General features: G+C 46.6%; 3 protein-coding genes across 3 annotated transcripts; 2 read left to right on the top strand and 1 right to left on the bottom strand.

Annotated features, from left to right (window-relative positions):
- Positions 1 to 13,553: 13,553 nt before the first annotated feature.
- Positions 13,554 to 15,155, top strand: PtA15_14A129 (uncharacterized protein; the record flags this gene model as incomplete). Its single annotated transcript, XM_053162813.1, has 8 exons — positions 13,554 to 13,685; positions 13,757 to 13,886; positions 14,012 to 14,040; positions 14,131 to 14,225; positions 14,336 to 14,392; positions 14,472 to 14,522; positions 14,619 to 14,754; positions 14,844 to 15,155. 8 exons carry the CDS (start codon positions 13,554 to 13,556, stop codon positions 15,153 to 15,155), a joined length of 942 nt encoding a protein of 313 aa, XP_053026802.1.
- Positions 15,156 to 15,788: 633 nt separating this feature from the next.
- Positions 15,789 to 16,854, top strand: PtA15_14A128 (uncharacterized protein; the record flags this gene model as incomplete). Its single annotated transcript, XM_053162812.1, has 3 exons — positions 15,789 to 15,944; positions 16,013 to 16,720; positions 16,819 to 16,854. The coding sequence occupies 3 exons, from the start codon at positions 15,789 to 15,791 to the stop codon at positions 16,852 to 16,854; spliced, it is 900 nt and encodes a 299-aa protein (XP_053026801.1).
- Positions 16,855 to 20,659: 3,805 nt separating this feature from the next.
- On the bottom strand, positions 20,660 to 21,115 carry PtA15_14A127 (uncharacterized protein; the record flags this gene model as incomplete). The annotated part of the gene is made up of 1 exon (XM_053162811.1): positions 20,660 to 21,115. One exon carries the CDS (start codon positions 21,113 to 21,115, stop codon positions 20,660 to 20,662), a length of 456 nt encoding a protein of 151 aa, XP_053026800.1.
- Between the last annotated feature and the right edge of the window lie 6,134 nt (positions 21,116 to 27,249).

Here is a 27,249-nt window from a genome sequence, read left to right as displayed (position 1 = left end):
CCTGGATATTGTTACTACCCAGCACTTCCTAATCTCCCAATCACCGACAACAATCCGGAGAATATTCCCCTCAGCGATCAACACTACGCTCCTCTCCCCAGATCCACTTTTCGGAATCCGCTTTTTCCTCCTCCGGCTTCCCCCCCTCCTCCCCCTCCCCCTTCTTTTGCTTCACCTATTGAATCCTCCAACTCCGATCTCTCCTCTTGCAACATTACTGTTCCTCCTTCACCACCCTCCCCCCATCATCCGCCTCCTACTTCGTTCGTCATGGATCAACCACCACACCTCTCCGCGGCCCGCAGAGCAGCTGATCTTGCAGAAGCAAAAGCGCAACTCAAAGAATCAAAAATTGTCGGGCAGGCTATCCAGGCGGCGACCAGCAAGATACCCGATGAAGTCGTTCTGGCTGCAGACGGTGCCAATTTTGAAGCTTGGAGCCGCGAACTTGGCGAAAAAGGAGGCATTCATCTGAACGACAAAGAGTTTCTTGTCAAAGCTAACGTGAACTCTGTTCTCGAGAAGATCGGTCAAGCAATCTTTTTGGCCATGATCCACGATTCTCTTTGGTCCAATGTACATGACTCTCCCACCTGTCATGGCATGTACAACATGGTTTTCAAGAAGTTCAAGTCTGTCAGTCGAGCGGCACAACTGGACGTTTTCTATTGATTCATTGAATTCAAGAGCTCTACAAATCCAACTTCCGCCGGGATTGCCTCAAAACTTAAAGATCTAGCGAAGGAATGGAAGAATCTCAAAATAGAATTGACGACCGACGTCTTCATGGGCTTTATTCTACAAAGCAGCATTGGGCGGGACTCGGTTCTTGGACAAGATTTCGACAGACGTGTGGAGCTTGAACTCCAATCCACGGCCGACAATGCGACACCGACGTTTGATAAACTGGTTCAACTGCTGGCGGCCTGCAAGCTCCAGGACGATCACACGAGACCATCATCAAAGCTGGTTCCGTCCGACAGGCACTCCCCGGCACTTCTGCAGGCATCTTCTGACTTGCCTCCTTTTGATCAAGCGGCTTTCTTGGCGGATATTCCGGAGGCTGAATGGACGGAAGCACTCGAGTTCTACCACGTGACAGCGAACCGCTGCTGGAGCTGTGGGGACAGTTCGCACTACTTAAGAGACTGTCCGACCAGAGCAAGGTCTACACCGGTTTTTCGACGTCAAAGAGGACCCGGTGCTTTGTCATATCGCCCTGTGGTTGCGCCTCAACAGCAATTCCAGCAGGCACCGTTCTTGCCGATGATCGGCGCAGTGTACCCACCACCGGGATTCCCTTTGGCCAGCAATTTTTTCCCGCGGCTCCCCAGCAATTCCAGTCTTGTCCTGTCTTCAACCCAAATCAGTACTTCCATCAAGGTCAACAATCCTACCCCCCCGTTCCCCCACAGTACCAACCGCCGGCTCAACTGCAACCTCAAAGACAGACCTATCAACCAGCTGACAGCTATCGACCCCAACCACAACAAACTAACTGTCAATCCCAGTTCCAACCGAGATCAAGATCGGAACAACAACGGGGGGGTGGGGCTTCGGCGAAGGAGGCGGAAGTGGCAGGTTTTCCTGATGGCCTCGCTGAGGGAGACTTTGCGGCATTGACCGCGGAGATTGACGTAAGTACTCCCGCCATTCTTGACTCTGGGGCGACCCACAATCTCACAGGAGATTTAAGCCTCCTGCACAACTTTCGCAAACTCAAAGTTCCAATTGCGCTGAATGTAGCAACTGTAGGAGCTGGAGCCACTATATCAGGCGCAGGAGACCTCTTTTTCAGAGGACCCGGTGGCGCGACAATAGTCGTGAAAAGGGTGTTGTATTGTGAGCGAGCGTCGTCCACTCTCATATCACTGGCTGCACTCAGAAAGGCTGACTGGTCTTTCGCGTATGACCGGGTGACGGACTGTTTCAATATATTTGATGTTACAGATCAACACGTCTTCTGCTGCACGTTCGATCGTGAACAAAACCGGTGGTGTATCCTGTTTCCCATGGTTCGGTCGACTCCCTCGACCAAATCGGACTTCATTGTTTCGGCGGCTGTTCCAATTCCACCTTCTTCTGTCCAAATGTTTTCTTCTTCTTCTATGAATCATGTCCCCAATTCTTTTCCTCAATCGCTGTCCTCAGTTTCTCATCTTCCTGATGCGAGTGGCAATAAATCTCAGTTATGCTTGAACTCAACTGCCAATATCACTTCCCTAGTGACTGCTCCTAACGATCCGTTCATCACTCCTTTTGAGAGGATCTATCCCTTGTCATGGAGACCAGAATCTCTTACGGAGTCTGAGAAGGTGTTATTATTCTGGCACCGCATATTTGGGCACGTGAGCCTCAGGAAAATACGCTCTCTAATAAAACAACGTTTAGGTTTTGGCCTTCCTTCCAACCTGCCGCCTGGCAAGATTCATTGTCCTATCTGCGCAATCACAAAGAGCACCAGCCTGAATCCGCTGACAAGCACAATGCGCAGTCCAGCTCGACTGGAGATACTCTGCACTGACTTAATGGGCCCATTTCCCGAGGAAGCTATCGATGGGTCAAAATATCTGCTCACTTTGAGGGATGTTGCATTGGGCTACTTGTATGTAAAGGGCCTAAAGGCCAAATCAGATGCCAATGGGGTCCTCATGGAGATTATCAGGAAACTCAAAAAGCAAACCGGCGACGTTGTTAAGATACTTCGTAGTGACAATGGTGGTGAATTCGCAAACAAAGCATTCAACACTTTTTTGAAAGAAAAAGGCATCATTGCTGAGCGATCCCTACCCTACCATCACTATCAGAACGGGGTAGTGGAAAGATTTAACCGGACCGTTGCGGATATGGGGCGCACTGTCCTCAGTGATAGCCAATTGCCACACAATTTCTGGGTATACACCTTTTTGTGGGCAAACCACGTATTGAATCGTATACCAAACAAGTCTGGCAAAGGAAAGACGCCGTACGAGGCGCTGTTTAATCGACCACCGAGCTTTGACACCTTCAGGATTTTCGGTTCAAAAGCTTTTGTCCATATACCTGTCGAGAAGCGCAACAAGCTTGATGATCGGGCGGTGGAAGCCTACGTTGTTGCGCATTTGGAAGCCAGTAAAGGATGGCTGTTCTATCTACCGTCGACAAACACATTTGTCTCTTCGGCAATGGTGCGGTTCGTAGACAGCATTCCACGCGTCACAATTCAGAAGAAGACAGTTCCAGCTCCGACTAATCCGGACACTTCGGCTAGCTCAATAGCTAAAGAGTTTATTGCGCGCCAAATTAGTCTTGGAAACTTTGTCAATGAGATTTAATTTGACAACCAGGAGTTTTTGGTCGACGCTGTCCTTCAGACATGCTCCTTTTATGGTGTAGATATTCCAAAGACCTTCAAACAGGCGATGAAGTCGTCAGAGAAAGCAGATTGGTCTAACGCTATCTCAGAGGAACTATCCAATCTGTTGCAGATGGATGTCTGGGTGTCGCAACTCATGCCGGAAGGGAAGAAGGCACTGGATGGGAGATGGGTATTTGCAAAAAAGTCTGGGGCAGATGGAGGTACAACGCGATATAAAGCAAGATATGTTGCGAAAGGTTTCCGCCAGGTTGCTGGGCAGGACTTCAATGAAACCTTTGCTCCGACAGCTACTTTCGTGGCGCTACGGCTCCTCCTGAACATTGCGGCGCGTTTCAATTGGCGTGTGCACAGTTTCGACTTTGTTGCGGCCTATTTGAACTCCCCTATAGATGAAGAGGTCTGGGTCAAGCCTCCAGAGGGAGTTGATCTACCAGCAGGGCATGCTTTCAAACTTAAGAAAGCATTGTATGGGACGCGACAGGCAGCCCGGTGCTGGTGGCTTCACTTACGCGGTATTCTGGACAAACTAGGGTACTCTCCGTCTCAGTATGATAACAGCCTCTATATCTTGCGTCATAAAACGGAGACTGGAGTAATATGGGTGCATGTAGATGATGGGGTCGTGACGGCTTCCAACAAGGACCTCCTGCGAAAATTGGAATTAGATCTTAAGGACGTCCTGAAGATTAAATGGTCCAATCAACTGGACTCAATTATAGGTGTCAATATTCAGCGTACGCCGGAAGGTTTTGTCCTCTCACAGCCGAAGCTTATCAACGCCTTGTTAGAAGAGGAATGGGATGGTGTTCAAACGGCGAAAACACCTCTGCCTCCGAGTTTCAACGCAGTAACAGAGGATGGTGATGCCTCTGGTTCGTCGAAATACCTACACATCCTTGGGATGATGAGCTACCTAGCTGTAGGGACTAGACCAGACATTTCTTTTTCAGTCAATTACCTGGCGCGTTTTTTGGCTAAGCCGGGTGTACAACACTGGAAAGGTGTTCGACATCTGGTCAATTATATAGCGGGTAGTACTGAACAACGTTTATGCCTTTTTCCAGACAGAGACCCAAAGGCGCTGAAAACTTACTGTGACGCGTCTTGGGGCAGAGAGTTCTTGCAATCATCCTACGGCGTCTTGATTCTGTTTCTAGGTTGTCCGGTCTTATGGGTAGCACGTCGACAAACTTCTGTCGCAGCTTCTACGTGCCATGCAGAATACATGGCACTTGGAGCTGCGACACGACACACGCTTTGGATCCAACACCTACTTTGAGATGTCCTGAAAACTGATTTTGTAGGGCATCTTTACTGCGACAACCAGTCGGCGGTGCGGGTAGGTACGGATGATTCATCAAACAAGAGAACACGACACACAGACAGGGATTTCTATATTACTAATGAGGCGCTTTACAAGAAACTGACGACTTTGACTTGGGTCCCCACCAAGGATCAGAAAGCAGATGTGTTCACTAAAAGTCTGCCGCCTGAATTGTTTCGAAAAATGAGAGGACATCTTTTGCGGCCTGGTTAATTTTTTTTCTTCTTCTCTTACTTCTCTTCCTTTTTTATTTCTTATTTTTTCTTTTTCTTTCTCTCTCCTTGTCTCTTAATTTTTTTTCTTTTCTTTCCTCCTTTTTTTTCTTTCTCACCCATATGAGTAGACCAGTTTGTATGTAGGGTCTCGAGTCTGGGCGAGGGGGTGGGTGTTGTAACCTGACATGTCAGGTTACAGTCTGTGACACTCGCCAGCCCTCGAGACCATATTTGAGTCGGGAACAAGCTGCAGAGCTTGTTCCTCATCCAATATATCTGTTTTTTCCGGGTTCATCCACATCAGCCACCGGCCCCAGGGGAGACCCTGGGTAGCCCTGGGTGCGTTCAGGGAGCGCTCACTGTTGGGGCGCGAGTGTGGCGTTTTGGGGGCGCGCAAGTGGCACTTTGAGGCTGTGACACCCGCGGGGCGCGCCGCCAATTCTCGATTTGCCCCGCTGTGTAGATACATAGGATTGTCACTGACAATGCTTCAAACAACCAGAAGATGATTGAAGCCATCAAATCTTTCAAAGAACCTAGGTTCAAAGGTGAAGGCTAATGGATCCAATGTTTTGCTCACATACTCAACTTGATTGTTCTTGTGATCTTACAACCATTTGGAAGCCACAAAAAAGACACCAAATGTCCACCTTGCTTGATCAGGACCTGTACTCTGATTACTGTTGGGGGATAGAAAGATAACATGGGAGGTCAAGCATTGGAGAGGAGAAGAGCCTAGGAGTATAGCAGTCGGGCAGAGATGGCAGATTACTTCAAGAAATTTTCATGGTTCCAATTTGGGTGGGAATGGAAGCAGAAAAATGTGGAGGGGAGGGGGGAGAAGGGTTCACAGTTTCTCTTCTCTTTCCTTTTCATCATCTCACTTACTACTCATCATTGTACTTACACTTACGGAAGGTATTTAGATCATTAGAAGAGTTTTATGTGACTCTAATTTTTTACTTTCTATTGCAGACTTTGTGCTTGCAGAGTGCATAGCTCCACTACACACGGATTCTTATGCTAAAGATCAGGCTCATTGTGGAGCGCTGAAGATTAGTGGAATGTAGCAGTGCGGAGCAGACGTCATTGATAATCACTCAAGCCCAGGTAAAACATTCTTGAAGAAGGCAGACACGGACATTTCTTACTGTGACCAACCTTTATTTCTACACCAATGCTGGCAATGGCAAGATAGCCAGAGGGGCCACCACAGCTTGCTTGCCACATTTGGAAACAAGGACAAATCCATTCCGCCCCAATCCTACATCTCCACTGCTGCAAAGACACCATATCCCAAATCAACTCTAGTCTGTTTCCTTTATTGAATTGCGCACCCTACCAAAACCTCCATTTCAGAGTGGGCAAAGCGTGTTGCCTCTTCTGTTAAGATCATGGCCAATAGTCTGTACAAGCCACCTGTCCCCACAAGCCACCAGATTAAAAATTAAATCATTCAAGGTGTGCAATTACTTCAATACATCAAGGCCATTAAAAGCTGCACCTCCAGCTTTGAGTCTGCCAAAGAAAATCTTACCTCAGAAACTCAAGAACCCCAGTGATCTCATTCTTTCAATGTTCTCCATGATTTCCTAAATCTCATTCTTGATGTTCTCTCAGCATATGTCATCTTCCAAACTCATGCACTCAGTGTCAGCCATTGGCTAGTCCAGACAGTGCCAATGCTGACACAACATGAGCCACAGAAGACGGGTGCGCGCCAAATGCTATTCTGGGCACAACACGCATGACAGATGATGTGTGCGCGCATAAGCAAAAATAAGCTGGGGATTCAACCAGATGTGAATCCCTGCTGTTGGTTTTCAGGCTTGGCTAGGTGATTCTCACTGGCTGTTGTGCTTGAGTGAGCACAAACGCGCAAATGTTCTACCCGTGGATTGTGATCAAACAAGAATACCGTGAGGACATGAAGCGTACAAGTGTCCAGTTTCCTAGGCTATAAAGACCTGGGACCTCCAAGCAAAAGGAGGTTCCTCAGATTATTATAGAGATTACCAAGCCCACCATCCTTGTCCAAAAAACAACCAGGGCTTTTATATTTTAGATCTCATTTCATTTATTTTCCCCTTTCATCTTTATCACTCCTCAAGACATCCCAACTCCGCCTCTTCCCCTACTTTGCTCGCCAATATGGCCTACTCGCTACCTTTAAGGTACACTTGAGTCCCTTTTACAAATCTCCTCAGTAGATTCAGGTACAGCTCTAAGCTCTACCAGCCCCTCTCACAAGAGGCGCGGATTTCCTCCTCCCGCACCGCGGTCGAGTCAAGTGTGTTTTACTCTTCAGGAGCTCACCCTTTTTCTGTTTGCATTCAGGGCATCGCCACTTCAGAGACGCGCCCTGACACTCAGCGAGCCCCCACAGACAGAGGTGCAGAAGAAAACCAATAAGTGGAACCGCGGTGCCACCCATAACTCATCTGATACTCTCACTCAGACCACCCAAGAATCATCAGAATTGATCAAGCTTTGAGATGAATCAACTCGCAAACTACACTCCTACCAGTGTTGTCAAAACTACCAGCCCTTGATATTTTTCCACCTTGGTGGTGTTTGCGGTGTGGCAATTTATATAGGGCTAGCGGCGTAGAATGTCTGCTCAATGCAGCACATGCAGGAGTGCAATGGGATGGCTGAGCTTCTACTTGACCTTTCTTTGGCCACTTGGTCCTTATCTTTAAGCTGGTTTTTTGCTCTATTGGGGGTGCATGTTCACCAGGAAAAAAAAATAGTCACTTGATGGCAAGTGACATGATGCAGCTTTGGTTTCTGCTCCAGAGCTACTCCAGCACTGCTCCAAGTCTGCTCCACCAGCACTTGTAGAGCTTGCAGGACTGCACCAGAGCACTCAATGTGGTACAGTCAGCTGATCCTAATTTTTTCCCAGGAACAGCTGAGCAGTAGGCATTGACTGAGCCTGGGCCAAAGCTGAGCATTGGCTGAGCCTGGGCCACAGCTGAGCATTGGATATTCCAAGCCTGAAACAAATCCAAGTGTCAGCTGGACCAGGAATATTCCAAATCTGAGCATCAGCTTAGCCAACAATGGTCCAAAGCTGAGCATCATCTTGGAAAAGGCTTGTGCAGAGCTTAGGATCAGCTGGGACAATACTGTTCCAAAGATTAACACCAGGTGGGCCAAAATTTTTCAAAAGCTGAGCATCGGCTGAGCCAATGCCGGTACAAATCTGGGCATTGGCTGAGCCAAGGCTGTTCCAAAACTGAGTATCAAATTTTTTGAGACTATTCAAAAGATTAATATCACCTGAGCCAAGGCTGTTCAACAGCTGAGCATCAGCTGAGCCAAGGCTGGTCCCCATCTGAGCATCAGCTGAGCCAAGGCTGGTCCACAGCTGAGCATCAGCTGAGCCAAGGCTGGTCCACAGCTGAGCATCAGCTGAGCCAAGGCTGGTCCACAGCTGAGCATTGTCTTAGCCAAGGTTGGTCCACAGCTGAGCATCAGCTGAGCCAAGGCTGGTCCACAGATGAGCATAAGCTGTTACAGGAGTGGTCAGACTCAGAATCTGAGCATTGGCTGGGCCAAGATTTATCCAAAGCTGAAAATCAGCTGAGCCAATACTGGTCCAAAGCTGAGCATTGGCTGGGCCAATGATAGTCCTAATCTGAGTCTAAGCTGAGCCATGACTGGAATAAAGCTGAAAATAAGCTGGGCTAGGACTGGTTCTGATCTGGGCAACAAAGCTGAGCATGAGCTGGGCACCAAAGCTGAGCATAAGCTGGGAGCTAAAGCTGAGTATCAGCTGACCAGAAATGGGGATCAGTGGTGCCCAGCAAAAACTGAGGATCTCCTGTGGAAATTCTTAAACTGGTTATATGGTGGGTAGATGATGGGTAGATGGTGGGTAGATGGTGGGTAGCCCGCTGGAGCTGGCATGATGTCACTTGTCATTATCCTCTAGTGGGGGTGCTTTTTTTTGGACAGGTTTCTCAAAGAAGTCAGCCTTGCTCCAGTGAAGGGGAAGGATTTTTAGAAAATAAAAAAACCCAATACAAACCAAGCACCACTTACATTTAAAGGTAGCAAGATTGGGATGAAATACCACCAAGGAGACTGCCTTCACTGGTTTGATATGGACCCCACTTGGTCTGTCTGTGTGGTACAACAGATACAACTACACCTGCATTTGAGAAAAAGTGAGGTTTGGCCCTGCTTGGGGGTTTCTGTGAGCAATGTTAGCAATGCTTTGATAAAAAAAAACATCCACCTGGGGTATCCATTTTCAGGAGTACATCACCCAGCTGGTGTTTGGTTAGGACCCACCAATACAGTTGTGCTGGTCATCCATCAGGTCAAACCCGCAAGCAAAAGTTGACAACCAGACGCGAGCCCAACCTGAGAGTGTAGTATGTGGTCAAGTTTAGGCCCCAACCTCACCTTGACCACATTTTTGGGGTCTTTGGAGGTTGTACATTTCAAATCTATCTTGGCTTGGTGATTGCTCCAGCCAAAAAAATGTTTCATGTTTTTGGGTCCCCTCAATTGGGACCCGGGCATATGTACATACTGTAAGCCCATAGGTATGGACTTATGTATATTCTATGGGGTCCAAGCATTTTATAAAGCCATATTTTTATGTTTCATAGGCACATCTATGTAAATGACTTGGTTCAGAGAAGTGTGGTCATTATTGCTGATTTGTTTTGTTGCACGGATTTTGGCAGTGGCTTTTTTTCTTGGATAGTTTCTTTGTGGTGTTGGTGATTTCTCTTCTTGTATCCTCTTCCGCTGAGCTTGTGATGCTTTTCTCAAGGCCATTTTTATCTGATAGGTTCTACAGAAGAAAGCCAAACTTTGCTTCCTCACATTATTCTCTCCAAAGTTTGACGTCCAGCCAACCCTGACCACCTGTGGCCCCCTCAGGACCCCTAATATTTTGTGAAAAAATCCGGGCTCCCCAATTGGGGCCTCCAAAAAGCTTGAGTCAGCGAATGACTACTGCAACTGTACTACCAGGAATGCAGCTGACCAATCTTGCATGTGTGTTTTTCCCTGTGGATAATGGAAGAATAGTAGGATTGTTGGCCAAGAGGCTCATGGATTGGGATGGTGAGAGACAAGGAATAGTCAATGAAAATAGAGGAGGGGAGAAATACTTGCTTTGCTTTTTCCATATTATGCCTTGCCATACAACAATCCAAATAGGAGGAGATCATGGTTGGGGGAGCAGGAATTTCTGGTAAATGCAAGGAGGACTGCAGCAGATGGTAGTGTGTTGGTAGATCTGGAGAGAAATGGCCGGTGTGAGACTCCAAAAGCGGTTTGCACCTCTTATGGCTGAATTTAGAGAAGTATGGGTGGGGAAACCCCTGCTTCTCTGAAAGACAAAGACTGACAACACCCCCAGCTAGGCTGGAAGCAAGAAGACAGTGGTCTAGTGTAGTTGAATAATTTTCTCACAAGAGGCTCACAATGGACTGTGTATTTCAAAATATAAAGCTAGTATTTTATTATGTGGCAGAGAGTGTGAGGGTGATAATTTATTTGAATCTCGTGGGGGGAATGATCTCCTTCATTCAATTCCATGGAGGAAAAAGGAGGAGAGAGCCTCTCCTTATATAGGAAAATGTGAGGCATTTATGCTGGTGGTCTATGTACATGAGGGGTTTTGGCTGGTGTGCCTTTACAAATTCTGTGCAAATACAGCTATGTACAGTGTGGCATTGTATACATGAGCAAATTTAGCTGGTGATCTAGTTACAAGTGTGGCTTACACAGCCCCCTGGTTGCTATGGAGTCTTCTCAAGTGACCTGCACAGCTTTCTGTATTGCTGTGTAGTCTGCTTGAGTGACTTGCACAGCCCCATGGTTACTATGCCGCTTTATTAATGTGGCCTGTGGTTGCTAGGTTACTGTAATAAGTGGCTTGTGGCTGCTGAGTTACTGTAATAAGTGGCTTGTGGTTGCTACACAGCTGCATATGAGGCTGGCTGGTTGCTATGCAGCCACATATATATGTAAAAGGGTAGTATGTAAGCTATACGCATGCAGTTTTGTAAAACTGTGTATGTAAACTGAAGGGAGTGTGTGTATCAAAAGACGGTTTAATGTAACACTACATATGTAAACTAGAAATTTTTGAATTTTTCCATCCAGAACTAAAGCGTCTACCACACCGGATGGGTGAGGATGAACTGCACACATTAACATTCTCTCACAAGTTTGCAAATCTATATCTTTTTGGGCCAATATGTGTATTTGCATGCATTTGGAACAAAGCTGTGCGCGCACAGGATGTGAAATTGTAAGAATACAGACCTTGGCAAGTTGCACAATCTCAGGAAAGTGATGCAAACTGCAAAAGCTGTGGAATCTGGTAAGCAAAGTGAACCTGTTTACGCAGCCCAAGCTTCTTGCACAGGTGGCAAACTGAATCCATCAGAATTGATGATACAGTTGAGTCCTTATTAGCCCATATAACTATTAAACCATACTCCCTATTAACCCATCAGAGAGTTGTCCACCCGAATTGCAAAATGGCTGGTAAATGCAACTTATTAACCCATAGTCTCTCTTAACCCATTCCAGCAAGCGGTATGGGTTAATAGAGACTTGACTTTAACAGGTACATCCTCCAAGAACAGCAAGATTGGAAAAACGGACAAACTCCATTGATTGTTGTTACTGGACCAAATCTCATCTAATACCACAGGTGAGCAATTGAGTACAGTTGTAGCTGACAGCTTGACCACATTACTTGTAGCAACAGAACTCAAGAAAGAGACCCAAACTACAATCACGTCCAACCAAAAAGGAATGGACAAGAGTGAGTAGTTGAGCCCGCTACTAGACAGAAAGTTTGTGCACAGGAGATGCTGACCAGTAAAAATGTTTTTTAGACAATGTTGGAGGCACATCTTTATCAGACTGCATCAGCTAGGCCAAAGCAAGGTTAATACCCGGCCAAGTAAGAGAATCCTACTCCATGAAGATTTGAGTGAGTAAGGAGTTGCTAAAGTAACAGCGCAATGACCTCATGTAGATCATTGGCAACTCAGCTCCCTCCCCAACATCTTCACATCACACTTCCCCCAAAACAGTACCAGCCACTCGCCCTGCTTCCAGTTAACTCTTTCCCACATTTCTCACAGTAAGCTTGTAGCTAGTTAGACCCTGTTAGGATTGTTACTCCAAAGAAATAAATATCTTCCAGTCTTTCCAAATTTTTCAGATTTACAGTCTTGACACTCAGGCCTCAAGATACATAGGATCAACTGGAAGCAGGACAACCAGACATAAATATCTTCCAGTCTTGCTCAAGTTTTCAGAAATTACCCAATGCGGGAGCACAGGGGTGTTTTCACACTTTTTCATTTACATTAGGTCATTTTGTATGAATTCAATGTAAAATTGCATGCAAGTAAATTTACACGTAGTTTTACACACAGTACCCTTTACATGAGGGTGTCTGATTAAAGGCATATGTTGTAAAATTCACTTGCCCCCTACTTAGTATAAGTAACAACCATCTTTTTTCAAGTGCAGATTTGATTTGACATTGTGCACTATAACAACCCTCTGAAGAAAGACTCACTTAACTACTAGCAGTTGACATGCGGGTTACTGATGTGGAACTGCTGTTCCAGCACCCAAACACACATAAGCTTTTTCTGCACAGTGACAGTGACTGCATTGGAGCCTGGTCAACAGTAAGCCTTGACAAATGCATGTGTAATACCACAAGCTTGCTTGGAGTCCTTGCATGTCAACTGCTTGCAGTTGCTTGACATTTTCTTGCAAGTATTGTGAATACCCATAATGAAGGTCTGCACTCAAGTCCAGAGTACTCCAACTTGCTGGAATATTGGGAGTGGTTTTGTACACTTTAATATACTGCATCAAAGTACTGCCACAAAAAAATCACTCCTCAAGTTCTACTCTCAGCAGGCAAATTGGGGTTATCTAATTGGCCCACATAGATTGCCTCACCTGATTCCACTCCTCTAGCTGAGATCCAGGATAGGTTTATCAGAACTTCTGATTTGGTTCCCATAATGGTTCAATTTATACATTGTGAATCAGATGACACCCAGAGGCCAAATATGTTAAGTAGTGGCGGACTTCCCGTCGCCTAAAAGGCTTGATTTAGAGGGGCCTGCTAAACCTTGCTTGCTGGTGAAAACTCGATCTCAATCAACTTTCACCAGTAGCCTGTCCCTCTGGATTAAGCATTTTAGTCGACGGGAAGTCCTCCAGTGTTTGAAGACATGGTCTGAGACGTTGTACTGGCTCACTTTGACTTTCCAGTTGGATGATGAAGGGATGGAGAGTACGGTTGGGAGTGGTTGCCGGCTGGTCTCCTGTCATCTTTGTCCATGGCTGTTCTCCTAATCCCCGTTATGGGTCTAACATGACCTGATAAGATAAACAAGTGATCGCGGGTTATGTTCCCCACCAGCTCCGCTCCAGCGGTGTGTATGTATGCGGTTTGGTTGAGTCTGTTGAGGTTTGAGTTGTTGGGGTTTGCTGTCGATTGCCCCTAGTGTGAACCAAGACTATAATATCACCCACACACCATCACCTGTCGCATTCGCTTTCTTCCGTCTCACTCACCCAACCAGCAACAGCAGTCAAGTCGAAAACGAGACCGTACGGATACCCCTTCCTCCAGTCAACCATGACGGTTTCCATTATCCTGAATTCTCGTAGCAAACCAGTCAAAAGCTCAGAAATCCAGCTAGAAAAATTCACATCATTCTCGCAAGTTTGTGTCAAAGACATCAAAGAATATATCCACTCAACCTATCGGGTCAGTCAAGCTCACAACCAATTCAAACGAAGGGATAGATAGTTGACTGACTGCATCTTTTGAAAAGATAGCTTGATCCTTCTAGACAACGCCTGACAACAGCGGATAAGAAGGTGCTAGATGATCCCCAGAAATCGCTAGGCGACTATGGTCTGAAACAAGGCGACGAGATTGTCTTCAAAGACCTCGGCCCACAGATTTGTTGCGTATAGTATATTTGCCTTCACCATTCACATATGTACACGGACCGTTCACCTAACCAGAACATTGTGTCTCCAACCATTCACTTGGATCTTGATCCCCACACGGGTCCATCCGTTTTCCAGCATGGAGGATGGTGTTTTTGATCGAATATGTCAGCTCATTAAATTCCGAACTCTTGATGAGGTGGCACCGACTAACTTGTCATTTCTTTTTGAATATACGGTTGATCGGACCTCTACAGTTTGGACCATTATTAATTCACCCGTTGTTTTATCTGTCAAATCCGATCTCCAATCTGCTTTATGGAGGTCCTGTCGATCACAGTCGACTGCAAAAGTTCGTTACTTCAATCCGCTTGTCTGGATTTCACACCATGTGATAGTTTGTCAGAAGAAAAAAACGCTGATCTCAGATTTTTCTTCAAATTTGCGTTGCACGCATGTCAGTTTGGCGTTCGGGATGGTCATGGCTCACTTCGTGAAGCGTGAGCTGGAGACAATCTTGTGAGGAAACACACTTCCATAAAATCATCGGAAAGAATTAATATCACAAAACTGATCAACGTGTTATGGCTCTGAACAGTGTGCATCGATTTTCAAATGCGACCATGCCATTCCGAAACATCTTCAAAAAGTGAGTCTACATAAAGTCTCAAAACATTTAATCGTTGTTTAAGTCCGACTGCTTAATGACTTTTTTTTGCGTCTTTTGCTTGGGCTCGTGAAATAGCTCGTTTCATTATTGGGTCCTTTCTGGATTGTTGCTCGCTGGTCCGATATACGGCAATGCTTCCTCAGCCGTCAAGACCCAAGGGACCCTCCTCAACTCCTCCCTTTGGTTATATTCATGGTCGGCCATATGGGCCGTAAGTTTTGTTTCCTTGCTTTGTCTATCTAAGAAAGAAGCGTCTAACCTCAGCATGACTTGTACCAACACGCCAATAACAAAAACCAGTATGCAGAAGTCTCGAATCTACTCGTTCATTTACATCTAAGGTCACTGAGGCCGGCCGGAAGTAAGAAGAGATCATTGCCGATCGGAGGATATGGGTTCGACCTAGTATCCTGTCCGAATTACTCTTTCGAAACCCTTGCTTGGTTTTCCTACACCGCCTTGGTCGGATTTCATTGGTCAGGTTGTTTGTTCAGCTTGATCAGCTTCATCCAGATGGCGATTTGGTCGGCCAAGAAACTTAAAAACTATCGGGTTGAATTCAAAGGCCAAGTACCCTCTCATTGGAAATCTATCATCCCTTTTGTCTTCTAGTCTCACTGGCTAAATACAACACCCCCATAAATAGACCTCTCTTATCAAAATTCTGTTCGAGATCCTGCTCCGACTATCCTATGAATTCCCAGATGTGCCCATTAATGTAAGAAGTCATCATACAGTAAGACCATGACAGTGTAGTACTTATAGGCCACGAGGATTGATGTGATTGTGCAAGGGAGTCACTCAAAGGTTTATTGATCTCTGCGAGACTTGGCAGCAGGATGTTAACCATTGGGTGTAAATTATTTGGTGGGATATTTACATCAACGGACCACAAATGTTAACTGAACTATGCAAATCCCCCCGTGAGTGGTGGTTGGGTGGGGAGCAGTCACTTGGTGCTGATGGAGATTTTGCAACTGGATTTAGGCCCCGTTTGGCTGCCACTATCACAGTCAAGTCATAAAGATAGTCCAGTTTTTATGATGCATAATTCTATTGGATAAAAAAGATTATTGCCGACAGTGCCAGCCAAACCCAGCCTTTTAATGACGAAAGATTCGAATATCGAGACAATTTTGGACAGCACAAATATTACATACATATTTACATTATTATTTCTAGTGGTCCTGGACCACCTCTCGATGGAGGACAGCTGCATGTGTTGTTTGAGTATGCGCTCGTGACATGTCGGTTGGCGAGGTGTTTCATGCTCTGTCACAGCTGGCCCTCCACTCGTCCAGACACCTTGCCAGGTTGATGTGTCACGTCACACCTGGAACGCCTTGCCCAGCTCAACATCACCAGTCTTCCTACACCAGACGATACCATCAACAAGACCAAGTTAGTTTCCTTTCCAGAATTCTGCACCCAAACCTTTGCTTATATCTTCCTGTCTAACTCTAACGAAGGAATCCAAAATGCCACCAGCTTTCTCATCTCATAATCCGACTGCCCATCTGCAAGCCCCGCCCGAGCCCCATGGCGGTGGTGGCGGCTGCTGTGGTGGCCATGGTGCTCCGAAAATCGAGCTACCAGACCCAACACCACTAGACGAACTTATCACGATCCACAACCTCTCGTTCGATCCGGAAACTCACCAGGTCTCTCTCCCGGGCAAATCAGCTGCTACTCAGAAACCAGCCGAACAAAAACTACTCCAAGATACTCTTGCGATCATCAATGACTTGTCCCAGTACCTGGCCCGAGCACCCATGCCACACTGTCCACCACCCCCACAAATGGTCCAAAACAATCCCCGATCTGCTCAAATTACGGCCTTGAAGGAAGAAGGAAACACAGCATTCAAGGCGAACGATTTCAACAAGGCGATCGAAATGTATACCGTCGCTGCCAACGCAGCATCCACCAGGCCATTGTTTGAACCTTCGGTCTGGATTCGAGAAGAGCTGAGCGTCATCTTATGCAATCGTGCGGCCGCTTACTCTGCAGCGAAGATGTGGGTAGAAGCTTTATGTGACGCCGAAGTGGTCATCCAACTCAAAAGGAACTGGAACAAGGGTCACTTCCGTAAAGCCAAAGCGTTGCAAGGTTTAGGCCACATCGAAGAGGCTAAGGACGCTGCTCTCCTGGGTTTAGAGTTTGAACCTGATAACGCCGTACGTATTTATACAAAGATGACATTCTTCTGACCAACATAATTGTAAACCTGGACTTCAAACTGATATTATTTCCTCTTACTGCTTTTCTTTTTCAGGACCTCCAAGCTGCTTTTGAAGAGCTCAAAGCTTGAACTTTCGCTTCCATTTCTGTTTTTCTCTTCTTCCTTCGGGTATTATTTATGACGTTTTTCTGCCTTTACAAATACATAGAGATCCCAGTCAACAAGCCCATCACGATTCTACATACTTGATTTTTTTGTTCGTTCAAGCTATCTCGTCTTGCTGTCATATATTGCTGCTTGCACCGTCAACCTTTTTCTCTACATATCTTTGTTCTCTTGATGAAAGAGAAACTCTTCGTAACTTCTAGGGAAGGGGCGGGAAAAGCTATGTACGCAGTAATACATTTGCGTCCACAAATCCAATTCTGGCACGTGCTCATCAAGCTGGCTGTTCGTTGGGTGGATCAGTAAATCCTCCTCCTCCATATGCTCAATAGCAAACATATTAGGGGTTTTCAAAGTAAACCCATGCGTGCATGCATGTCACTTTGCATAACCCAGTTTTGCGGGGAGACTGCAAGTCAATGTTCAACATTTGAGTTGAACACTGGCTTGCCTTGCCGTGCAAGTTGCATGTGCGGGTCTACTTTGAAACCCCTTATTCATCAATGGGAGTGTGCCTTAGAAGACTCCTCTGCTGAGTCTGCCCTGCCTGCCCACCTAATCCTGAGTTATCAAGACATCTTGGTCGGAGATGTACATTTAAAAATGTACTGGCAGGATTCAAAGGGATCCATTTGCCATTATTGAAGCTTTTGGGTCCAATTGAACTGTGTTAAGCTGCAAAAGATTGGCTCTCTCCAATATTTTGAAGCTTGCAAACAGCAACAAAAGGTCACTATTATAAGCAAATCTAAATGGTTACTCAATGCTAAAAGTAGAAGAGCTGTTGGATTGTTCACAATTACTTGAGAATTTAGATATGAAGGGCTTAAAGTGATGGAGAATCATGAAATTGGGTCCAGGAGAGCAATAATATTGTTGGGGCCCACCAATACATTATTCCTTTGTTGTAATGTCTCAGTGGGCCCCACCAACATAGGATTGGTCACAGAGACCAATATTGTTTGGTTGCCTTCAATCAAACTTACCACAGGGGGTTGCAACAAATACAACCCTTAGGTATGTGCAAAACTGCAGATGAGACCTCATAAAGCTTTCAGCAAATCCTTTAAAGTTTAGGCATTGCTGAAGGACTTCCTTATGCATAGTTAGGAAGCACCTGTGTTGATCCAATTCTTTGGCTTTAAACCAAAGATAAATTTGCCATTATCTTTGGTTTGGAACCAATGGGAGGGCAGAGCTGGATGGAGCTGATTGGAGCTGGCCTGGGTAATAAATTCTCCCAAACAGCCCTATGCAGAAAATGTTTCATAGCCCAGCTAATAGGCAGGTTTCCAGTTCAATCCCCCCTGTCCCCATCCCCCATTTTGGGGTTAGGGGCAACAATGGGCCTATACTATACTCTACTATAACCAGGCCTTTCTGTTATTGTATAGGTCGGGTTATACCACCCTATACTAATAAGTGTACTAGTATTGGCCCTTGCTGCAATTGGCCCGTATAGTATTCTGTGGTTTTTCTCTGAAACAAAAAATACAGGTGTAGTAACTTTTTTTGCCCCTGTTTACCAGGATAATGCAATTAACCAGGTGTAAACATAAGGCAATGACATGTGGGCTCCTGATGATTGTACAGGTGAACCATGCCACCTACCTGGTGCTTGCGGCAATAGCAAGGGCTTATTTAGGAACACCGGGTAGGTCTTGTTCTGTTTAGAGATTGTTCTCTGTGGCTGCAGACATGTGTGGCTCCAGAAATGGTCGTCTGTTCCCTTCAACTACTTCAAAATCCTTCAGCAGCCTTAGGTGGCTTTGTGAGGATTTTTCCCTCTCAGGGGACTTTGCTGAGGCCGGAAAGGCTTTGGGTGCTCTGATCCCCAATCCCAAGAAATAGATAGATTTTCATCCCAACTGAGTAGTGGTACTGGCCACATCTGGCCAGTATAGTATTGATGTTTTTTTTGTTTCTTCCTTCATTTGGATATAGTATTTTCAAAAAAAAAAAAAAATCCTCATGCAATTGGATATAGTATTAAAATTTCATTATGGAAAATGGAAATAACAGTACTGTTATTGGACCAAAAAAAACACAATAACTATACTATACCAACATACTATACCAATATCTGTGTAGCAAAGGCCCATTGTTGTTAGGGGGCAGGTTTTAGGGGTTAGGGGTTAGGGATTAGGGGGGATATGAAAAAAACTTGGGCAATACTGGTCAGAAGCATGTGGTAACCTTGTTTTCCGCGGTTCTGACCCAGCTCCTCCCAGCTCCATCCAGCTCTGCCCTCCCATTGGTTCCAAACCAAAGATAATAGTGAATTTATCTTCAGTTTAGAACCAATGGATCAAATAGCCATGTCTCTTAGGAAGTGTGCATAAGCAGACAAACTATACCGTAAAATCTACCAATTTCAAGGCAAACTGAACCCCCCTATTGATTGAAAATGTAAATGCAATCTTTCCAAATTTTATAGGGGGTTTCAAAATTGGGTAGGTGTGACATGCATTTAATTTTACAACCTACTCTTTAATTTTGATCTTGAATACTGAGTTGAAAAATTTCATGTAATTCATGTTGAGCTACACCCTTGAGCCAATGTAAGGTTCCACTGGAATGGTGAACCTCACTTATGATGATGTGGAAAGGGGGAAATGTGGGACAAGGCTGGAGCCTTTGCAAGGTTCTAGTCACAAATGGTGGGGCTTTTGGATTTTGTGAGGCTGGCCAGGAGAGAATGCAGAGCAGTTCTCTCTATAACTGAAACATAAGAGAGAGAGAGATAAGAGAAGAAATGAATGTGGGTTCACCTACTACTAGCCAGAAGAGAATTACAAGTATTTCTCTGCAAGACTAGCAGAGCCAAGCTTAAATGAGCCTCTCTAGAGTAGAGGCTTACAAGTAAAGTTGGAGTTGTGACCTGACAATAATGGGATTTTCATAAAATTTTGTGATTTTTTGCGCTCAGCCTCCTGTAACACCCACACCTCAGCATCTGAACAAAACCCAAAATGGTGAAATGGAGCCTAGCTTCTTGCCTATATTTTGCAAAAAATTGGTAGTGGCTTTATTATGGCTTCTAATTGTGTTTAGAGAGCCATTTTTCAGTGTCAAAGGGGCTCTGAGGGGTGTGGTAGTGGTCTACCTCCGCAATCAATCTGTAATTCCTGTGACAGATGATTAGCCTATGGCCAAATGTACACAATGTTTTGAATAGAACAGATTGATGCTGTTTTTTATGTTTTGGACAGTGGAGATTATATAGCAAATCACAAGTATTACAATAGTATTATCAGCTTTCTAACACTTGATCATCTTGAAGGTCATTGGGGAGTCTTGGTGGTCCCTATAGCCGTTTAGCTGGTACATTTGCTCATACAAGAAACTTGACATTATGTGCAAGTCTCTCACTGATGGGAGGGTGCTTGCACCTGGAAAGCATGGGAAGGACTTGTGTGAAGTACATTGTTAACTTGCATGCACTTTTGCAAGTTGGTGTTCAGGTTCATTCTTGAACACGGAGTTGCAAAAGTGCATGAAAGTCACATTGTACTACACCCCAAACCTGCTTGAATGTTGGTGTTCAAGAAAAGCCTTGAACACCAATTTTCAAAAGTACATGCATGGCAAACTTTGAATCCCCCTAATTGGTGGTAACCAAGAATCAAATTTATTGGACAGGAATATTGAAAAGGTCAAGTTGATTAGAATTATTGACAAGGTAAAGCAGATTCAAAAATATTGCGAGGTAAAGTTTATCAGAGCAGCAAGATTCTAACATGCAATCGGACAGTTCCTCGTAACAAAGCTAAGACGTGACCCCGCCGAATTGCAAATCGCGTGGTAACACTTTATATTGAAGTACATACAAAAAACCATTATGGGTAGCATGAAATTGGTGAGCTTCTCTTGGTGTCACACTCTGGTTCAAGATCCAATGGTTGGTTTGGAAATTCCGTGCGCTGTATGTGAAAATGGTGTCATCACTCTTATTTTCGAGATGAATCAGTCCGGTATCGTCCATGACGGTCAGGGTCAGGGCTTTGTCTTCCGTCACGGGGTACGCCTTCCCGACGGCAAACTTGGTGATTTTTTTATCGGGACAGTCGTGCATTGCCAAGTACTTGGTTGCAAAAATCTCACCCCGGGGCGCTCGCGCATCATGTGAGGGCTTAAACTTGTGAAGGCGTATTAATATTGGATTTGGTGCCACGCTAGCTAGAAACGATGCGATTGCGATCATCCAACCAACCTGGACATTCATCTCCGAAAGCTATTTTCTTCTTAAGTAAGGTATATGAGGTGGATTTATTCAGCCAGGGGGCCCAGGTTGATGTGCTGCTATGTTGAAGACAGAGACGAAATACGAACACTGGGTAGGCCGAAATATGTATTAATTTCGAGCGAGCTGGCCAGCTGCAAGTGAAGAAACCAGGTGGGGTGTACGATTTGTTGTGAGAAGTGGTGCTGGTTTCAATGACTGGCCAATAAGCTGAAGGTCAACACATAATTCAGATCATCAGCGACCAGACTGGCTTGTAAGAGAGAATGGATCTATTCGGTCCTGACCTCTTGCTTATTTTGTGAACAGTGTCAGAGGGGCGGGCCTGGGCAGGTTATAAGGGGGATGGGGGCTGATGGGGACGTTGATTGGCATTGCCAGGCGCGTGGCTTGAGACCGCCTGAGTTTCAGCGTTCGAAAGAGTCGCAAAGCTCTAAACACGCTTCAAGTCCTGATTGGCATGTAGAAGCTTTCCATTGATCCAATGATCCCTTTTCTTTTCTGACCTGGCCCTGGGATAAGTCCGTCTCACTCTGTCGCATTGCTTCCTCCTCATCCCGTCAGCAAGAGTCGCTGAGTTTGGAACCGATTCAGATTCGGATCAATGTATTTCCGCCTGTCGAATTGAGGCCCACGCGTAATGGTTTTGAAGGGGATTGCCGATGCTGGTTCGGGCTGTTGCGACCAGTCCTAGGGAGGTTCTGTCACTGAACTCGAACTGGTTTGGACACACTTCTCTCCTCCTGTAGCCGTGCTACAATTGGCTACGCGACAGGCGCCCATACTAGGGGCGCGCTGTACGCGTGTTAGGTTTTTCCGGCTCCGGCTCCGGCTCCGCACGAGCCAGGAGTTAGAGGTGCCGAAGCCCCTGCGTACTGCACGCAAAGGGTTGTTGGTTTCGTTTCTTCTTTCTTTTCTCAGACAAGGCGTGACCTGTACACGCCCATATTGTCTGTACCGTTGAATTATCATTCATCGTTTTCTTCTTGTTGTTTGGTTCTCTTTTCCATTGTCGGCCCTTATAAAAGGGCCTCTCTTGTATGTCTGTTTCCCGCATCCATCCCCTGTCGTTGGAAATCCAGACACCTTTTCTTTGTCATTTAGCCGCGTGTAGCTTTGCTCCGCCGCAGGCCCATTTTCATAGCCTTGTAGCCTGCCCGACTACAAGTGGTAGCGAGTTCCTTTTTACGTTCCGACGTTTTTCGACTCCACTTTCGGCACCGCTTTCCCTATAATACCAATCAAACAACCCTTTAAAATCGTAGTCTTTTTCTTCGCGCTTCGGCAAATAAAAAACGTAAGATTAGACATCTCTTTGGTTTGGTCTGGGTCACGGTTGCCTCAGTTGGAGTCCCCAGTCTCTTGTCGACTGGTCCTCTGGGGCAGGGTCCTGCTTGGCGTGCTGCGCGCGCATTCGTCTGGTGTTTTTTCTTCACAGTCACTGACGTGTCGAAATTATCCTTTTGTTTTTTGTTTCTGTCCGTGATTAGATGCCCGTTGGTCATAGTCCCCCAAGTGGGAAGCAACCTCTTCCTACCGTTGGCGGCGAGGTTGTCCCTCAACCCCCGCAGGATGGCGTCCGATACTCGAAACGCGAGGTCGAGGCGATGAACCCAGCCGAGCGTCTGTGGTACGATAACCACAGAGACCTCCCTCAATGCCAGGAGGATCTCATCGGATACGATAATGATGCTGTAAGTCACACTACGACGAATAGTAGTGACGTTGTTAAGATGTTGACCCATATTGTTGGGCAGATGAATCTCGACGGACCCGTGAAGAAGGAACCGACGGATTCCAATCGTTTTGGTCCAGCCCCGCCCGTCGACGCGGAGCCGTTGAAGACCGTGTACGAGGAGGACCCGTTGAAAGTCCTCAAGTACTGGCCCAAAGAGCACCCGAAGTTCAAGGGGCAACCGGGCGATGATGCCGTAACCTGGCTTAGCAGGTTGGCGGTACACCTAAATGATCGCAGCGCCCACCCCGCCATATGGCACAAGGTTGGCGGCCTCCGTTTGGGTGGTAAGGCCTCAGATGACTACTGCGACGCCGCCCTCGCCGGAACTCGCCCCAAGAATTGGGACGAATTCAAGCACTGGTTGGTTCGTTTAAGCCCGCTAGGTACCAGTCCGGCGGCACTAGCTAGGGAGCTCGGCGCGTTGAAGCAGGGCCCCAACGAGACCCTCCAAGCGTTCTACGCTAGGTATCGTGCTTGGATGTCCCGCGCTAAATCGCACGGGTATCCTTTCGATGCGATCACTTCCTTCGTCAATTGTCTGACGAGGGGGCTCGCGAAACGGGTTTTCAAAGAGATCACCCGCTGCCAGGTCCAACGTACCCCGTTGGACTTGGATCAAGTTGTTGTTACGGCCATGGAGTACGATAGTGCGTACCGTGGCGACGCCGCTTTAGCTTCGACTTCGACGGCAAGTTCTGGTTCCGGTTCCGGCAAGCGTCGAACCGAAGGTGGCGGCGACAAGGCTGGCAAGAAAAAGTTGTATTGCTACAACTGTCGGTCGAAGGATCACCTTCTTGCGGACTGCAAAGAGCCCAAGACGGAGCGCCAAGCGGCGTACGAGGCCGCCCACCCCCCTACTGACAAGGGGAAGAAAAAAGCTTAGTCGACGTGGAACCGTCTCTCCCGTCGACATCCGTTGTAGTTACTGTGACCGCCTCCCCCCCTTCTCCTATATCTCGAAATCAATCTCTTGTCACAGTTCCTATTGAGCCTCAGGGTGGAAGACCCGCCCCTGAGTTTGATGCATCGTTGAGTTCAGCTGATGCCCCAGGCGTGGGGACAGCCGCTTCAGCAGAGCCGTCTGAGGACGCCGCTGATGTTGTATATGATAGTTTAAGTTCTGTTCCGCTAGCTGCCGCGTCCGCGGCTGCTGAGTCGAACACGATTCGTGTAGACTTCCTACACGAGGTTGAGGGACGCTTGGCCAGGGTTCTTCTTGACACGGGCGCAGGATCGTCCTACGTGTCTTCTTCATTCGTATCTTCTCATTCTCTTCCTATCTTTCATTCACCCTTTTCGTTCTGCGTTGCCGGCGCTTTTGGTGATAAAATTAAAGATAACCGGCTTGCTAACGTCCATTTCTCCTTTTCTGAAGTGGACTTCGTTTGTGTTTGCAGGATCGCGCCGTTAGCTAGTTACGACGTGATACTTGGTCGTGATTGGATCGCGACGCACGTTTCGTCGACGGATTGGGAAAACAACTCGTGGCGTCTTAAAGGGCCAGGCGGTAATGTTGTCGTTTTTCAGCCTTCCTTGCCCGCTATCTCCTTGATTCAGGAGACAGTCCTCGCGCCGCTGACGGACGAGGATGAAGTTTTGTTACCCAAATTTTTTAGGCGCCGTGGCATCTGGGAAGGTGCAGCAGAAAAGCTGCTTGCGCTCACGGAATCGGAGGGCGTGGAAGGCCCGCGTGAAGAACGCCCGGCCGACCTGCCCACTGTGTTTGGGAAGGAGAAGTTAGGTGAAGAGCTTCGTGCGCTAATAGCCGAGTTCTCGGACCTCTTTTCCCCCATTGTTAAAGCCTCGACACGCAAACGCGTGATTGAGCACCTTGTTGATACTGGTACGGCCGCGCCCATTTATCAGCCGGTCCGACAACTGTCGCCAGCCCTGCTGGGTACTCTGAAAGAGAGGCTTAATGGCCTTCAAGATGCCGGATTTATCCGGCCATCTACGTCGGCGTGGTCTTCACCGATTGTGTTTGTTAAAAATCCTTCCTCCGGGAAGGTAAGGTTGTGTGTTGATTACCGGCAGGTGAATGCTGTCACGAAGAAAGACAGGCACCCGCTGCCGGTAATTCAAGAGTGTTTTGATGCGCTTCGCGGCGCGAGGTTCTTTTCCAAGATTGATTTGCAGCAAGGATTCCATCAGATGAGGATAGCCCCTGATGATGTACCCAAAACTGCGTTCGGGACTAAATACGGTCACTTCGAGTGGCTCGTAATGCCCTTTGGTTTGGTTAATGCGCCCAGTACTTTCCAGCGTATGATGACCCACATCTTGAGGGAATTCATCGATGTGTTCGTCCAAGTATACTTGGATGACATCCTGGTGTACTCTAGGTCCGAGGTCGAGCACCTCGAGCATGTGCGCACGGTTCTCCAAGTCCTTCGAGACGAAGAGTTGAAGTGTTCTGGAGCTAAATGCTCCTTTGGCTTGCGTGAAATGCAGTATGTAGGCCACGTTGTTGGATTTAACACAATCCGTCCGATGAAAGAAAAGATTGAATGTATTCAATCTTGGCCGCGCCCCACGACTGTCTATGACGTCCGGGCTTTCTTAGGATTGTGCGGGTTTTACCGCCGTTATGTTAAAAACTTCGCGAAAATTGCTACCCCTCTTCATGGCCTGACGGCTGGAGGCGTAAAGAAACGCGAAAAGATCTTGTGGTTGCCCGTCCATGACGCGGCGTTTGTTTTTCTTAAAGAGGCTCTGGTGTCTACACCAATCCTCCTTACCCCGGATACAGCTAAGGCCTTCATTATGGAGACTGACGCGTCAGACTTTGCTGTCGGTGCGGTACTGTTGCAATATGGCGACGATGAGCGTCTGCACCCGGTTGCTTTCGAGAGCTGCAAGCTCAACAAAGCCCAGATTAACTACCCGGCACAAGAGCGGGAGTTGTTGGCCATTATCCACGCTTGGCGGAAATGGCATGTTTATTTAGATGGCGCTGTTGTCACAACCATCGTGTATACAGATCATGCGTCCCTGGTTTATTTGAAATGCCAGAAGCTCCCGTCCAAGCGGCTCTGCCGCTGGCTGGAGGAGTTCGCCGAAATGGACATTGAAATCCGTTATAAGAAAGGCGCTGACAACATTGTTCCTGACGCGCTGTCCCGACGGAGTGATTTATCACTCGTGGATGATATTGGCGACGTCCTTGATGAGACCGATTGGCCTTTGATAATCCCTTACTTGATTGATAAAAGGGAGATTCCAGCTTGGGTCCCCGAGGGGCTCGTAATGAGAGCGGAGCAGAATTTGAAGTCCTTTGAATATGACTCGGACGACGAGACCCTGATCTATCTGGGGCGTCCCGGACTGCTCGAACGCTGTGAGAACTCCTTTGGGACGGGTGGCAGTTCTGCGAGGGGGAAATACCAGTTATAATATTTCAAAGATGTAAGAAGCTATTACAACTGTTACGGGTGGTTTGAAAGACCTGCCCCTCTATGATACTACACAAGAGCTATCACAACAAATTTATTTATTGTTGTGGCAAAACTAATGATAGAGAAAACTATGTGCAGCAGTCTCTTATCAGACCTAGATCAAACTTGAATTCAGCAGAAAGTGGATTTTGTATGGGAAATGGAGTTAGAGTGGTTTTACAGCAGCCTTGAGTCAGATAATGGAAATGAGTCTTTAACGTAAGATATGTTTTATATGGTTTTATATGTTTGTGATATGAAAGGTGGAGATAAACTGATACAAAACTTGTGAGAGAACTGATGTTATATGTGAACTATTCAAAGTGTCTTTGCCCTCTTCCTTAACCTTCAGTTAAGAGCACAATGGGTTAAGATCACTCTGACTTGTTAAGAGCACAAGTGGGTGATGCTTGCTACTTGACTACTTAGAACTACTCTGAGGCATGAAAGATGTTGATGGGCAACTTGATTGAGATCACACTACTGGATTTTATGTGGATGTGACTAGTAACTCTGAGTGAGATGTGTGTTCTGGTTAGGATTGCCTGAGTGGCATGCCGAAAACTGAGGAGGGAAAATCTCCTCCTTTTATAGTAAAATGTGAGGGATTTTTGCTGGTGGGGATCCTTGTGAGGGATTTTTGCTGGTGTGACCACCACACAGGTGTCCATGTGGTGATGGTATCCACGTGGTTGTGGTGGTGGTGTCCATATGGTACCCACGTGGTTGTGGTTGTGGTGTCCATGTGGTGTCCACGTGGTGGTGTCCATGGCGCCTACACAATTATGGAGGTGTCCACAGGTGGAGCCATGCTGTGGTACGTGGGTGGAGACAAACAACAACCCTGGAGGTGTCCACAGGTGGAACCATGCCATGGGAAGAGCCAAACCACGCCACTACATACACTACAAATATGTCCTTGAGTCTAATTCTATAATATGTAC

The sequence above is a fragment of the Puccinia triticina genome, chromosome 14A (genome assembly GCF_026914185.1).
Source record: "Puccinia triticina chromosome 14A, complete sequence".
NCBI lineage: Eukaryota > Fungi > Basidiomycota > Pucciniomycetes > Pucciniales > Pucciniaceae > Puccinia > Puccinia triticina.
Note: the sequence above shows the minus strand (reverse complement) of the source record. Positions and strands in the feature narration are given on the sequence as shown.